Consider the following 17,166-nt stretch of genomic DNA (forward strand, 5'->3'; position numbering starts at 1 on the left):
GTATCTCTGTTTCTATCTATGCGACTGATTCATAGAATCAGTTACGCATAGATATCCCTAAGATCCGACAGGTGTAATTGTTTTACACTGTCGGATCTTAGGATGCAATACCGCGGCCGCCGCTGGGTGGAGTTCGCGTCGTAAACCAGCGTCGGGTATGCAAATTAGCAGTTACGGCGGATCCCCGATGGATTTTCGCGTTCGCTACGTCGCTGCTAGTCTAGTTTCCCGTCGCAAAGTTAGTCGTCGTTTGACCTGCCCTAACTTTAGTCAGCAATTGTATTGCTGTCTAAAGTATGGCCGTCGTTCCCGCGTCGAAATTTTTAATTTAACGTCGTTTGCGTAACACGTCGGGGAAAACGGAAGTATGCTACGCGCGTCGCCGTTCGAAAAAATGACGTCACGGTGCGCAAAGCACGGCGGGAGTTAGGAAACGGATCATGCGCAGTAGGTCCGGCGCGGGAGCGCACCTAATTTAAATGGCACACGCCCATTTGAATTGGCCCGCCTTGCGCCGGAGGCCGCCGGCGTAGTTTTCATCGCAAGTGCTTGGTAAATCAGGCACTTGCGATGAAAAACTTGCGGCGGTGTAACGTATCTACGATACATTACGCCGCCGCAGTTCTATGTGAATCCGGCCCATTGTTTTTTACTTAATAGGGAAGCAGTACAGCATTTACTAATTCATTTTTTGTTGTCCACAGCTTTGCATAGAATTACTTAATAGCATTCTGGCCGCTTATGTGGGTTGAACCACTTACAAGACCCAGAGTTCCTGACAACTTACGTTTTCAATTACTGTAACTATTTAAACTTCGCAAGGCTTTAAACCAAAAAATAACCTTTAATTATTTTCTGCTATACATGCTGTCAAACCATGACTTTTAAAATGCAATTCACGTTCTGCCAAGGATGACATTGCCAAGTTTTCACAGTTTTCACAATTCTGTGAACTTAGAAAAAGTAACTCGGCTGCAAGGGGAAATAAATGATGAAATGGCATGCATAAATAATGTTAATTATAAAGGTTATGCTTCAGTAGGGAAGTTTGTTAACAGGATCTTCTGTTTAACTTATAATGAAAAAACATTTCATGTCTGTTATATCCTATTCCAACACCCATTAAAACACAAAAAACAAAACAAAAAAAAAACATATTAACATCATAAACACACAGAATATATACATACACACATGATATTGATGGTTGGTATTGACACATTCTATTGAGTCAATGCCTGTGTGATCACAGCAGATAACAATAGTCCAGCAGAGCAAGACCAGGGACACATGCAGGCACTGTGCTTCACACAGGAGAAAGCTGCATACAAGCAATGCTGTATCCTGGCCCAGGCCTAGGGCAGCACTTTACAGGGGGGCTGCACGGAAAGAGTCCCCGTCAGCTTGCGCTACACTGCGCTGAATTAGTCTAGCGCCCCCTAAAAACGGCCGCACTGCTTCCAGTATGCGGACGGACATAATTCCACAACTGTTTGGGGGGTGGGGCAGTTCTAATTTTGATTATCCTATCATCCTGGACCACAAACCTTCCTCACTGTGCTATATGTTTTCTGCTGCACCATTGGCATGGTTATATCTTCTTAGTCCTCTCCATAAAATTATCAGAAATTTGCGCTTAAAGTAGAACTATAGGCAACACTTTTTTTTTTCATTTTGGATATAAGGGAGGGTTATAGCCCCTTTCAGTTTATTTTTTACTATCTCTGTCCCATTGCAGAGATTTTCCTCCACTTCCTGCCCCATAGCCAAACAGGAAGTGAGAGGAAATCTATGCAAATTAGGGTAATCCATTGCCGTCTCCCCCAGGTCCTCAGAACTAGTGTCCTCACTCGAAAAAATCACTTTAAGAATTGCCACTCCCCACCAAAAAGTCAGATCATATTAAACATACTATAGTACATCTACAGTACAAAATTCCAAAAGGGGAATACCCTGTGAATGACTTTGGCATTTCCACTACTGACAACAATAAGTATGGTTCTACCAGCCCATCAGTTTTGGGGTGGTACACGGAGGAGCATAGGTGAGTCATTTTTTATAAGCAACACAACTCTTTGCTTACCATTGACTTGAAAGGGATTTCTCTTAGGGGTTCTGTTAGAAGGGACTGGGGAGATACTGCTTCTGCATACTGGGTGGCATCGTATAGGACTACTAATATGTGCTGGTTCTCCCTGGCAGACCCCACTGTGGCCCAAGCAAATGGCGTGAGGCACTCTTTTTTTCTTTCCTTAAATGATCAACTAAGACATGAAAATGGGCCAGATTCAGAACTATCCTTGTATGAAACCAGAGAACCACCAGCTGCTCCACAACTTGTAACTTTCTCTTGATGTACTTTACCCTGTTTATCATTTCTACATTTAACAAACTGAGATCACACAACTGTGTCCAAAAATACGATGTGTATTTCCTGGCCACCAGTATATCTGTTATTTCAGACAATGTTGTAGTTTCTTCTGATGCCCCAAACATGACCGCTAGTGTGAATTTGCCTGGTGCTCTTGGTGTAGGGGTGTCAACATCTCACTCACATTCAAGCAAAATAGTAACATAATTTACTTCAGACACAAACCGCAGCACTCAGCCTTTTCACCAAGTAGCAGGGGGAAAACACTGAGCACCAGTCAGTTCACATACCTGAGGCCTGTGACCAGTTGAGACTAATAATGTGCTGTTACTATGTAAGGCTGCATTCATACCTCAACGTTTTTGCCACGATTTTGTACAGGTCACCCATGTAAAAAGCAGAAAAACGCCTGTAATCTGCCCCAAAGAAACTCATGTTCTTTTTTAGCTTAAGGCGTTTTTCAGGCATTTTGCTTCAGGTGACAAAACGCTCAGATGTGAAGAGGCGCTATTGAAATGAATGGGATTTTGCTTGTTGGGCGTTTTTTTCTGGTGTTTTATGAGCTAAAAACCCTAGGAATGGAGGATTTATCCCCCAAAAGCTCTACAAAATCTCAGAGGTTGAGGACCCAGAACAAAACAGAACATAACATATTAAATCAGAACTGTGAAGAGGCAGGTATGTGTGTAATTGTGTGTTGTCGCATGCCTCTTCTGTAAAAAGTGCAATCATAGTTGCAAGAATTAAAATATTGAAAATGTATCCATGAATACAAGATGATCATTGCCAAATTCAGCCAATAGTGATCAGACAGGGAAATGATCTGATATGCATATGCTGCAACCCACAGGAACACCTTGCTGTCCAACCAATCTTGGAAAAAATCCAATCATTCAGGAAGATTCTGCCTAAAATATTGCTATTGTCTCCCTGGTATAAGGTCACCACCTATGATGTCTGCTCAATGGCTAAACATGCATGTTTGGTCAAAACATTCAGTCACGTTCATGGAAAGGTCTTTCATAGTTCACATCTTCCTATCATGATATCATGTTCACAGCCAGCCCAAGTTACCAATTGTGGTGTATTTCAATGTTTGCTTTGTTGCCAAATTTTGCTGGGTGAAAGAAATAAATCAGACAAGAAAGTGAACGGAAAAACAGTAGACATACATGTGGCCTACAGAGGAATCTGCATTATCTTAGAAGATTTGCCATGATGTTATGCATTATGCAATTGGTTACCAATATAAACAACAAACAATCAGGAAACATAAAAATAAGAAAAATAGTATTAGTTCACTAACTCAAAAACGATGTAAAAAAAGGCATCATTGTAATGACTTGTGAGAGGCTGAACACTGGATACTGTATCACTGAAGAGTGAAGCCAGTAAATTAGTTCTTCTGGCTTTTCTGGCTAACATGTGTATGCCCTAGAGGGAATTTCCTGCTCAGAGAAGAGCAAGATGTCTGTGATTCTTAGAAATAGGTGCAGTGAACCTTCCAGAACAAGATTCACTCTTGATTATTATGTGTACTGAAATGTGTTGGCAATTATTTGAAGAGAAAAAAAAGAACTGGAATGTATTATTGTCTCTCATTATCAAATTCTCTGGTGATATCACACAGTCTTTGAATCCCTGGATCACATTAATTAAGATGTTAACTATGCCATGGCATGTTTCATTTTGGTGAAAATGAAAATGTTAATGATCCACAGTCTTATTTAGAAGGGTTTCTTCATTTTGACAGTTCGATGATACATAAAACATGTCTTATAGGAAGATATAAATATCTTCACTGTATGGATTGTTTTATTTAAATTGGAATGCCAACCAAAATTTTTACTCCAAGTGGAAGGACTCTAGGATGTAAGTGCTTTATTGGTTAAACCAATGTTTCTCAACCTTTTCTCAATCTAGGCACCCTTTAAAATTTGGCACAATCCAGACTACGGGCTCGTTCACACCAGGATCTGCGCCCGAGTGCACAGGCTTTTTTGTGTGTTCCCACCATTGTGTTTTTGAATGGGCTGCTCTATGTGTGTGAAACTTTCAAAAAAGATGCTGGCATGATTTTTTTAATTGTGCTGCACCAAAACACATGGTACTGCGGTACCCTGCTTTTTGGTGGGTGTGAACACCCACATGCATTTGCTAGATGGTTTGGTGGGTGTGAACACAAACATGCATTTGCTAGATGCTTGGAGGTGCCATTAAGAATTAATTAATAAATTAATGAGTTAATAATTAATTAAGAATTAATGTCACCCGTGCACATCTGCAGCACATTTTTGTGCAGTGGGAAGACATTTGGTGTAAACAAGCACTAAAATGTAGTTTGTAAAACAGTTTAGTGGTCTGTAGGTTGTAAATCCTCTCCCCAAATCCCTCCTGCTAGCACAAATCCCCAAATCCCACATCCTAGCACAGATCCTGCCACAGAACAAATGTTACCCCCTTCCAAATCCCCCTACTTGCACAAATCCCCCCCCCCCCACCAGCACAAAAGCGGTGGAGAGGAGGAGAGAGCTGGGACACGGTGTGGACTGTGCTTCCCCCTACTCCTTCCATCTCCAGCTCCTCTGCCTCCTGTCTATACAGAGGGGTTAACACAGGATTGCTCGGACTGGACTGTACAGGGTTTGATTACCATCCCCTAACCTCAATTTCTGCTGCCGGGACATGAGCAGTCCAGGAAAGAGATAGGGTGCAGGTAATCAGAGCCTGTGCACTCTGATGTGAGTGATCCTGTGGTAACTACTCTGTACAGACAGGAGAGAGAGTGAGCACATTCCACACCTCCTCCTGGCTCTCTCCTCCACTCTGCTGCTATCTGTACTCCTGTGAGCAACCAAGAAAACTCGGCGGGCTGCCCAACATGTCCTTAGCAACCGATGGCATCATCGCTTGGTAGAACACAGGCGGGTGGGCAGCAAAGCTTCCTCGGTTGTCGTCAAGAGAACAGATAGAAGGCAGAGAGAGCTGGGAGGAAGTGCAGGCTGTGGTCTCTCCTGCCTGTCTGTACAGAGGAGTTAATACAGAACACACTCAGATCAGAGTATACAGGCATTTTTTTGTACCCAAGGATTCTGCATGGCACCCTAGGGTGCCATGTCACATCTGTTGAGAATGCTGGTTTAAAATACACCTATACTTTTTTTTTTACCCAGAAAAGTAATATATTGCCGCTTACCGATCCTTAGATGTGGTGGCTGCATTTGTTCATTTTACTTTAGGCTTTTTGCCCTCTGTTTTCACCTGGTGATGTGTCCAGTAACACGCCTCCTGTATTAGAGTGCCCCTGGGCAAATGAGCACCTAGGGCACCTTTGGACAGCAGCATTATCAGTCTGCAGGGAGGGGATTGTTAGATGTACTAGCAGATTTAGATACACTAATTTCTAAAAAAGGAAACTAATGCAGCCACTACATCTAAGAATTGGTAAGCTGCAGTATAATAAATGTTTGCTTTTGGGTTTAATACCACTTTAAAGCATCTGTCAGATTTTTGTGGTGCCTGAGTCTTTATCACATTTTGTTAGGACAGAGGTTGATGGTAAACCTCTCCTACAGGCACAAAGACAAAAACATTTACACATTTTGGGTAGCATGAGGATGGTTAAGCAAAAAAAAATTTCTGGAGGGTACCAGATTTTTTTTTTTCTGGTACCCTCCAGATCTGCTACATATAAACAAAAGTCCATGCATGGTCAGGTTCTGTCGCAAAAGGGGAAATATTGTTCAGGTTGGCTGATCTTCCCCCTCAACAGAAATCATGTACCAAACGTGACTGTTTTAACTAATTCTTTAGTCGTTCTTTCCATCCCAGCAAGGCTTTGGAAAAAGACCTGCTTCAATAATAAGCAGTAACAGTCTTGATGTTGCTGTACTCTTCAATAGCATAATCAGTTTGCACTGCAATGCTTTCACCTTTATTGCACTAATGGATGATGCAATATCCCCAGATAATCATTTGAAAAATGATACCTTAATTAAAACCAATCTCAGAGACGATTCTTTGTAATAAGGAAAGTTATTCTTTTTTTCCTTTTTTAATAAATCCAATGCATTCCTTGGTAAATCATTGATGCATTAAGGATGGTCATACATAAAAAAGCATTTTAAGGATGTTTTTTTTCTCTTTTAAACTTTAGGTACGCTATCTTATAGAGGGCCCAACTTATCTAGATCTCAGGATGTATCAACAGCGCTCATATCAATTTATCATTTGTCTCTTGTAGCTGAGATACATCCGCTAACAATGGAGGTTTTCATCAAAATTATGTTGGGAAAAAGATAGCTCCATTTATAGTATTTTAAGTTCAAGTCATGTAGCTAACATACATTTGTGTATGTGTGTGCATGTATATAGTCAAATTGTAAAGGGAAAGAGATCGCGCTAAAATTAAAGTGACAATAAATGGTGAAAAAAGTTCAAATCAATGTAGATAGTCCCGCCACACAGGCAAATTCATAAAAAAATCTCCCAGGTGCACCAACTAATCCACAAGAAGAGTGCTTTGAAAGGAAAGATCCTCCACCAAGATTACAAAGGGCCTCTTACCGGATGGAATTGATCTCCAGATTATAAGAGATCTCACACAGCATGATAAGAGGTACTGGGATGATATCACATAGGCAGCCACAGCATTGGAATCCTTATCAGAGTATGTCCTCATTAAGCCAGAAGCTTCCCATTAGAGCATCCACAGGTATGCAAGAAACAAAAGGCTCACATAGTGTAAAATCCTTTTTTTTAATATAGGAAGTAAATGAAAACACACTTACATGGAATAGATAAAAACGAGCACATAAAAGCCGGCATTATCTACTTTGATTTGAACTTTTTTCACCATTTATTGTCACTTTAATTTTAGCGCGATCTCTTTCCCTTTACAATTTGTCTTTGTGTAGTATAACACTTTTGATCGCAGCTTCACATATTTTTGTAAAATAAGCGCAATATTTTTCTTTGTAGTATGTATATAGTCAACCCCAGCAAAAAAAAGAAAATTTTTAATCATATAAACACAGAAAAAATCTGTAATTAGTGCAAAATGTGCTTTACCGCCAATTTTGCAGTGCTTTTTTTTCAAATTTTTTGGTCTGTTTTCATTTGGCAAAAAAAAAACCCATTGGTGATTAAATACCACCAAAAGCAAGCTCTATTTGTTTTAAAAAAAGTTAAAATTTTGTTTGCGTGACCACGCAATTGTCATTCAAAGTGTGACAGTGATGAAAACTGAAAATTGGCCTGGGCAGTGGCTAATATAAGTTAACATTTTTTTAAATTTTTTCACACACATATTTTTGTATTGATCACTACAGAGATGTTGGTTATACGCAACTTTTAGATAGATTATTTTTTATGTGAACATGATTAAAAATAATTTAATTTAGGAGATTTCTGATGGATTAGTGCATTTATCCATGTGCCACACATCTTGGACTAACTGGTAATGCAAACAGTATCACAGTTTCATTGTGCTATTGTTTGTTTTTATATGCTTGAACAGTCTTGGCGACTGACTGCAGAGGAAATCATTTTATAATCAGGCAATGGTGAGAACATATGTGACAATTAATTCACAAAGGTTTAACACAAGAATTAGGATCTTTATACTTATAACTGTAAATTGCAAATCTAATTGGACTGTGAATAATTGTCGACTTTTCTTTTTTCATGCTGTTATGTTAGCTTTATGAATTGGGCCTATAATATGCTTCCCTGTTACCTTGTTTCATTTATTTACAGAGTACTGTAATGGAAATAATTGTAGCAAACACAATGTTATGAAGAGAGAAAATTTGAGAATTAGATGCTTTATTGATGATGATGAAGGCTATAGTATATTTAAAAGTTACAATAGACCATGATGACTAAACTGGTCAGAGCGTGACCACGCGGCTATCGAAGGTGCAAGCAGGTGTTGTCTCTACCCGGGTAAAACCGCTCGCTGAGAGATCTGTGGAGCGGTGAGAGATAGATATACCAGCTGAACCAAATGATGTTTTATGCTTTTATTATTGCTATCTTTGTAAGTGTACATCTGTAAGGGGGGATGCTTGCACCTTCGATAGCCGTATGGTCACGATCTAACCAGTTTAATCATCACTTCGTCAGAGGGCACTATTTCTGTCACGAGTGACATTTAGATGGAATGGTTGTCCCGAATCCAAGAATTGATTATAAGACAGGTGTACTTTCACAATCCTTCCGGTGAGACTAATACCTTAGAGGAAAGGTCTTACGAGGTGTGTTGACGGGATCCGTGGATATATTTGGCTGTCCCTCTAAGAATCAATTTTTTATGGACATTTGTTTGCGTAAAACACATTAATTGAAGACACATTGGGTGGATTTTTTTTTTTCATTAAGCGCTGCTAATGCTATAAGATATTTTATGTTAACATATCTTAAAGCATATGTGTTTTTAGGAAGCTTATACTTACTTTATTTCTCCTGCCAGCAATATGATAAACTGCTGGTACATCCAATACCAACAAAGGCCAGTAAGAATTCCGAGGGTGAAAATATCTTTATATGAAATGTTTAAGGTGCTCTACAATCAGGGAGCAAATTATATTTTAGAATTAAGATTAAATTATATGATTTTGAGGGAATTTCAGTGAGAGTTGTCCTTTAAAAAAACATGAATTATATATGTATGTAAATCAAACCTGACATTTTATTTTCTACAGTCCTAAGTACATTTGTATGTTGTACGAAGTAAAAAAAATGAACTGACTATGACATACCGTTCCGTATTCATCACTTAATAATGTAAGGTTGCAGCGTATGCAAAAGAAATTTATATCCTAGGGAAAAGAAGTCATTGAAGACAAATGGTGCAGGTCTTGAAGTAAATTATTAGCATCCATTATTAAAAGGTCCTGCCTCTAATTGTGCTTCATTCTCATAGGAATACAAGCTAGATGTGTGGAAAAGTTTAACTCCTCTGATAACTATTAACATTTAAATGAGACAAGCTACAAGTTCTGAAAGCACTCTGAAGATAATTTCCAATGGCCCATACTGCCAGCACGTTGTGTTGTAACCATATTAAATGCTCTGGCTTCAGATCAATACATGTATTCAAATGCTCTTTTTCAGCCTCATAAGCTTAATTTTAAATGATAGAATGCTCTTTTCTTTTCCTAGCCTGGCACAGAATGGGTAAACTATACAAGATGTTATACTGTTATATATATGAAGTGTTTTGCTCTGCAGCAGGTCTAACAAATCATTACTAAGTGGGGCTATGACCTTAGCAAAAAGTTGTCATGGAAGTGACAGCGTTGCTCTACAGAGGAAGTCTTAGGCAAATAAGAATACACATTACTTCTACATCTATGGGGAAAACCCTGCAGTGTAATTAATTTTTACACTACTGTCACTCAGACTTTGCACCAACAGCAATTCAACAAAGATGAACAGCTTTCAACAGCAGAGTTCCTTTATATTATTGGCGTATTCTTTTCTGCTTTATTAATTATTAATAGTATTTGTTGGTTATAAAGTATCACTCCGCATTACTCTATACAATATCCAGATGGTTTAAAGCTCCGCATAGCTCTGTACAATTTCCAGCTGGTTCAAAGTGTATATACACCCAAAAAGAAAAATGACAATTTATGCAGCTCACAAGTCCTTAGATGTGACTGCATTCATTTTCTTTTCCAGGATTCTTTCCTTTATTTTTTCACTTGACAATCCTGCAAATAACAAACCTACTAATTCTGAGTGACTACACTCACTCCTCCACTGTATATATGGGGGGGGGCAGGGTTGCCACCCTCGCTGGACTAAAAACATGTCTTACTTTTCTCATCTCAATTACAGAAGAAAGATAATGTTGTTTGTTCTTTCAATTCCTGGCAAGATCAAAAAGTATGCTCTGTCATTCCTACCATAAAAAGCAGAAACAAATGCAGTCACCATTTCCAAAGCTGGCCATACTTGTAAAGATTATCTTTAGTTTAGTCTGTGGGCTGAGCAACAGAAATCCAACAGATTCCTTCATCCAACCAAACATCACAAACAGAGGTCAAAAGGTGGAGCGGATCCGGATAGTTTCAAAAACAAAGACAAAAAAAAACGCACCTCATCCTAGTAAGATAATGTATAGGAAGAGAAAATAGTGGGATTATGGCGGTGCTAAATTATTGCTTTTAAATATTTTGTTTGTTATGTGATTTCTATATTTCATGATATTTTAGTAAAATAATTAAAACTATTGTTACGTTGATACTCTAATAATTTAGCCATTATCCCACCATTTTCTCTTCCTATACATCACAAACAGAGGAATCTCTCACTGTGGGCTATTGTATGCTGACAGCCTGTGGCACCGACAAGGCCACCAATGGAACTGAATTGGTTGCAATTTGATGCAAGTATGGCCAGCTTAAGGACTAGTAAGTTGTAATATATAAAATGTTTGTTCCTATGTTTAAATATACAGTACTTTAATGAAAACAGAAAAAGTACTGCTTTCGTCAGTAAGGCTTTCTTCTTGGTTTTGTGCTTTGAGTCACTGTCCCGGAACAAGTATGCAGATCCGGAAAGTCCAAGAAAAGTAAGACGTAATTAATTGTCTACTTGTTGGTCTAAAATTCAAAGCACCAAGACAAAAGGCTCAGAGCAGCCTGACTCCCATACTGCAACCCACAGGCCAGTTGCGGTCATCAGCTTGCTTGAAACCAGCCCTTCAGCATCAGTCCCCCGCCAGCTCTAAGGCTGAGAACTGAACAACCACATTTTTGGTCTTGGTCTTCACTGAGCAGGCAGTGGTGACTGTCAGTCACCTCCCTCTGCTCTGCCCCTTCAGTGCTCACTGGTGCACCGAGCTGGGGAGGGGGCGAGAGCAGGAGCGGCTGGCTCATGCTCTCAGTATCGCTCACAGAGGCAGATCCAACTCAGCTTGGGACTGGCTCTGTGATGTCTAATGAATCTTGGTCACAGTAGTGCAGAAAGCACACTCCTGTATTCAAGAAGAGAAGTATGGCCAAAAAGCCTTGGTTATACCTCTCTTTTAAAGGAGTTTCTCTTGAGAAGTCATGCAATTGAGCAGATGAAGAGATGGTGTTGTGGTGAACAGGGGACAAGTTCAAGCAGGACTTCACCCTAAAGGGGAAGATATCCTTTATGTCCTCCTCCCCCCTCCTCTACCAAATTTGGAACAATCATTTTTTTTTTGGGGGGGGGGCAAGTACCAGGTTTTGATAGCCAACTGCTCCCACTATCTGTTTGAATCACCTAGGTGATCTAGGTAAAAGTTCAGCCCTCTCCCCACTTTGCACACAGCCTTCTAGGACAAGTCATAGGTCCCAGAAGGCTGTGGGCCCATTCACAGAGCTCAGCTTGGCTCTCATATGTGCATTGGACTGCTGGATGTGCAGGTGCAAGGAGTCACTGCCGGCTTTTCATGGTAAACATGCCAACACCTAGGACCCAAAGACCGGTGAAGAACTGGACAGGTGAGGACAGAGCCTGGCCCCTGTCAGGTAAGTTTCCCTTTATTTAAAAAAAATACAGTATTTTTTCTTTCTACGGTGAAGATCCTCTTTAAATGTCAAGGTGTTTCTTAGATAATAACCAAAACTCATTAGCAATATTGAAACTGCATAATCTAACAAATCTAAAATCACTTACCTATAACAATACATTTTACTCTTTCACTGAACTACAAACAAAATATGACCTTGCACCTACAAAATGTGAATAAAAAGATAAAACACTTCTACCAAAAATACTACTCACTCACTCTACTTACCCCCTTTTCACAATTCAAACAGATTTGCATTTCTTCCCCACGAGACAAAGGATTAATTTCAAAAATGTATAAAAATCTAAACAAATTCAATATGCCTGAAAAATCACACCCCATGCTACAATGGGAATCAGACCTAAACGGTTCTCCTCTGAACAACGGGATACCATTTTTGAAAACCTACACAAATGCATCAAAACTACCACCATTAGAGAATCTGCCGCCAAACTGCTTTATAAGGTGGTATATCACCCCTGCCAAACTCAACTGATTCTACCCATCAACATCCCCATTCTGTTTCAGGGGCTGCCCTACACATGAGACACTACTACATATATTTTTGGATTGCTCCCATCTAAAAAACATTTGGCACAATGCAAGTCTCATGATTGATCGAATTTCAGGCAGAAAGATCCCACTAACACCCCAAATGTGTCTTTTATTCTCCCCCATACAAGATATACCAATAGCCAGTTCTAGACTAATCCATACTCTATTTAGCTCTATCCACTGGACCATTACTTTCAACTGGTGTTCATCCAACATACCATGGCCACAAGTTCTTAACCGTATGGCAAACATCAAACTATCAGAGAGAATACACCACACATTATATGACACCATGCATATATACAAAACAAAAATTACTTTATGGGAGACCTCGCTATTGGTGTAGTATCCACTACTGTTATTCTACTTAAGCATATCTACAGATCCTTTTCCGCAAATGTTATATGGATTTATAATCTAATATATGTATTTTCTCATATGATATGTCTTTACTCAGATATGTATAATCTAAATGACTACCGCACTTGTACATCTTCTACCACTGTTCAATTCTTGTACTATGACCTTTTCCATAATAAAAAACGTTTGTAAACAAACAAAAAACAAATGTCAAGGTGTTTAAATACTTGAGGCTGCATATGTAGCATGCAGTAGAGAAGTTGGTAATGGTAATCTGTTCATATGAAAAACATCCTGTCTGTAAAAATGTAAATGCCATGACAGCTTCTCCAGTCAGATTTCATACACTGACAATCATTTACATGTATGTAAGCATTGAGTAGTAAAATACCTACTGTAGCTTACACATGTTAATGTAATAGTAATACATTTGGCTGCATTTATCTATGCCTTAAACGTTATATAGCTTAACAGTAAAGGGAATATTGTGATGCTAGCTTTAGAGCCTGTGTTTATTATTATAGTCGGTATGTTGTCTTCGGTAAAGAATCACACAGCTTGACAGGACTGTTTTTCTTTCTTGGAGTACATTGTAACACAACAGCACAGTATCCTATGGCTAGCACAAGTGACATATTTTATATGTGTGACGGTGTTAGTTTGTCATCACAGCTGTGCATTTAGCAGATTCTGACAGACAGCTCTTCAGTGAGTTCGAAAAAAACATTCTACTTGGCGTCAAGAAATCAGAAACATATATTACAGCAGATACAAGCTTGAACACTTCACCATACACAAAAACTAGAAAACCATCTCTGCAAATACTGAATGTGGAGTTATTATAAGCAACCTTCTCTAAGGCCCCGTACACACGACCGAGTTTCTCGGCAGAATTCAGCCAGAAACTCGGTCGGAGCTGAATTCTGCCGAGAAACCCGACCGTGTGTACACTTTCGGCCGAGGAAGCCAACGAGGACCTCGGCGAGGAAATAGAGAACATGTTCTCTATTTCCTCGTTGTTCAATGGCAAATTTCGGCTCGCCGAGATCCTCGGCGGCTTCACAAGGAACTCGACGGGCAAAACGATGTGTTTTGCCCGTCGAGTTCCTCGGACGTGTGTACGGGGCCTCATATGAACAAACCAACACACAGTATATCTGCACAGGAAAAAGGTACTAATTATACCCCCACTACTAATATTTACCAACTTGCGGGTTAGTCTGACCAGGGAGGCCAAGATTGTCTATTCTCAGCCAGTCATCTTTAATGAATAGGAGGGAAGCCTAGAACTTGCCAAACATTCAAACCCTTTGTGCCTCATATCATTTTATTCGGAGTGTCGGCTTTAGGAGCACTGTAAGTCAGATGGAGCTAATCTATGTCTGTGTTGATCTCCATCACTTCATCATCATCATTTGACTCAGATATGTCAGATCCTACAAGCTTAAAAGGAGGAGTGGCAACACACATGTCCTAATTTGTTTGAATTCTTCCAGAGCCATAAGGACACCATAAACATTGTATTTTTCCACTAAAAAGATTCTTCTTTTTTTTTTCTAAATTGCACTGGTTTATGTTATGTTCAAACAGTTTTTAGCATTGTTCTTTCAAATGGCTATAGACAGTCAGCATTGTATCAACAAACGTAATGATAGCTAATGTAATTGCCATTCTGTTTTGAATTTAACTGCATTTTCATTGAATGCATGTACAGTGAAAGAACTGATCTATTTTCTCTGAAAAATAAAATATCACCAAATCAGCAAAGATTTTTCACCATTCTTAAATGTCTGTGTTGACTCTTATGGCTTAACCTTCATGCTACTTGACAATTTAAAATTGGTCACATTTCTGGAGAGCATCTTTTATTTACAGCTACTTCCTTAGGCATTATGTATTATAGTTAATCAGATTAATGAAAGACCCAAATAAAATTGAAATCACACTGATAAAACTCACCTTGCACATAAAGGCCATTTTGCTGCACTGAGGCATTTACTATTGGGTATGTCTTTGAGTAATTTGCCCCTGTTGTCTGCCCTGGAAGGGGCTGTGGAGTTCGCCTCTGCATTATATTTAAGGAAGCATTCATTCTCCTTGGACTCAGATGATGAGGTGAAAATCTATAAGACAACAATGCAATATTTCTAGTAAATTGCCTAAACTGAATACTCAAAAGTAAAAATTCAAATATTAACACATTATACCCCTCATTGGTCACAGGACAGAAGTGCTACAGCAGTATGCATATTGACTTATTACAGGTATGGAATCAGCATTTAAAAAACTGTTGTTTCTTATTACCAAAAAATTCTATTAGAATAATTATGTGGCGTACAAGGAGTGTAGAAAAAATTGTTAAAGAGGGATAAAAAAAAAACGGAATTTCAATTTAAGTCACTTTAGGACCTCAACACAGGAAACCTTGCTATTCCAGCAAGCAACCACACAGGTAATATGGTTAATGGTACTGTATCAATACTTTACATATAGTCAGTATAGCACACCAAGTTGAAGAAAAGTCTGATCTGGTCCATCGTCAGCCCCTGCTTTTAGGTCCCTCTTAGAGCCACAAGCGGTCAAGATACAGTTCAGGTTTTCTTAAGTACATACTGTATATAAAAGTAGTTTAAACAAAAAGTGTTTGTTTTATGAGCATTTGTAGCAATAACTCTGTTCTTCTATCTATAAACGGCATTTAATGCTCCCTAGAAATGTGCTATGTAGCAGAATGTATACTAAGAAACAGCTCTAATATTTCTAGGTTAGTAATTACTTCTGCATCACTGTATTCCAGCTATGTATGAGCTCTACGTTAATCTGCTGACGTACATAATTCTTCATATTGTGTAATGTTCAGGAACAAACAGCCTTCAGAAAAAGGAATGAAGTACTTCCACATGTGTCTTTTATTAAGAAATATATATGATGAACGTACAACAGAAGGTGATAAGTGGCCCTGCACATTGTCCACAACTGTTCAGTGTTGTCTGTCTTGCACTGTCCTCCAAACATATGCATCCTTAACAGATGTCACTTAATTTAGGCAACTATACGCCAACATTGGGAAACTACCGGGGGTTTGGAAGCAAATGCATGGAAATACCTGTGGGTTAAGATTGCTCTTCCTGCTGGGATACATGAATAAAAACTGTAGTTATTATCCTGCACTGTAATGAATAGTAGAACAGTAGAACAGTAGAATGATAATGCCCTGTAGACACAGCCTTTCAATGTTAGGGCCCAAGGCACACCAACCAAAAGTAATGTAACAGTAAAGCATCAATACAAGAATAGATTTACAAGCTTCCATCAGCATCCCCGTTGGCTACTTTAACATGAACAATTTAGAGAAAAAGGTTGTGAACCATTAAAATTATTTGGATTTCTGCCGGCATGGCTTCTAAAATAAAGCATTTTTTTATTTGTGATCTTTCGGATTTCAGATTCTGCGCTTTCGTTATCGTTTGTTAAAACCCCCAAAATTTGGATGAAAATACATTCGGACAAAAATGAATGTACATGTCTAACGTCCATACAAAAGCTAGAGGAGCATTTGTTAAGCATTAGAAATGTAGTCAAGTGTGAACAAACCCTAGAGGAGTTTCAACTTTTTTGGTAAAAGTAAACATTCATATAATCTTTCCATGATGAGCGTTAAGGCAAGTTAAAACTGCTCCACAAATGCCTACACCATTACAGTAAATTAACTAATCTTAATGTCCCACAACCGCAACTGCCTGCCAGAGGATTTGCCAAGCATTACCATAGACTTGAATGGGAAGCGTTGAAAGGTTTCAAATGCCTTCTGACTCGACATAAGGCTTTAATTTTGAAGCCATGCAACGCTAACGCTTCATGTTTTTATAGTTTGAACAGCACTGTGTGCTGTCTATTGTATCATGTGCATAGGGATTTGAGGGGTGTTTACCGCCTCTCAAAGGCCTGCTTTTAAGGAAAGTGTGAACTTAGCATTATTGGCAAAAACATCAGGCAAATGCATTCTGCAACTGCTGATCAGACTTACAAAGCAGTTAGAAGACATGTTGGTCCTTCCTGTAAACAGGTCTGTTTTACTTCAGGTGTATTTTCCCAGTATTTAAATATGACTGAGGTCAAAATTATGGCTTATGCCGCGTACACACGATCGGATTTTCCGATGAAAAAAGTCAGATGGACTTGTTTCATTGGAAATTCTGATCGTGTTTGGGCCCCATCGGAGTAAAAAAATAGAACATGTTTTAAATTCTTCCGATGGAAAAAAATCAGATGGGAAATTCCGATCGTCTGTGTGGAATTCCATCTGAGAAAAATCCATGCATGCTCAGAA

General features: G+C 39.1%; 1 protein-coding gene across 1 annotated transcript in view; it reads right to left on the reverse strand.

Annotated features, from left to right (window-relative positions):
* The window catches only part of LOC120943817 (zinc finger protein GLIS3-like), a 158,202-nt gene that overhangs the window by 25,859 nt on the left and 115,177 nt on the right, over positions 1 to 17,166 (reverse strand). The window contains exon 5 of the mRNA XM_040357368.1: positions 14,796 to 14,959. Within this exon, the coding sequence (XP_040213302.1) occupies positions 14,796 to 14,959 (164 nt within the window). The remainder of the gene's footprint in view (positions 1 to 14,795; positions 14,960 to 17,166) is intronic.

This window comes from Rana temporaria, chromosome 1 (genome assembly GCF_905171775.1).
Source record: "Rana temporaria chromosome 1, aRanTem1.1, whole genome shotgun sequence".
In the NCBI taxonomy this organism is placed as follows: Eukaryota; Metazoa; Chordata; class Amphibia; order Anura; family Ranidae; genus Rana; species Rana temporaria.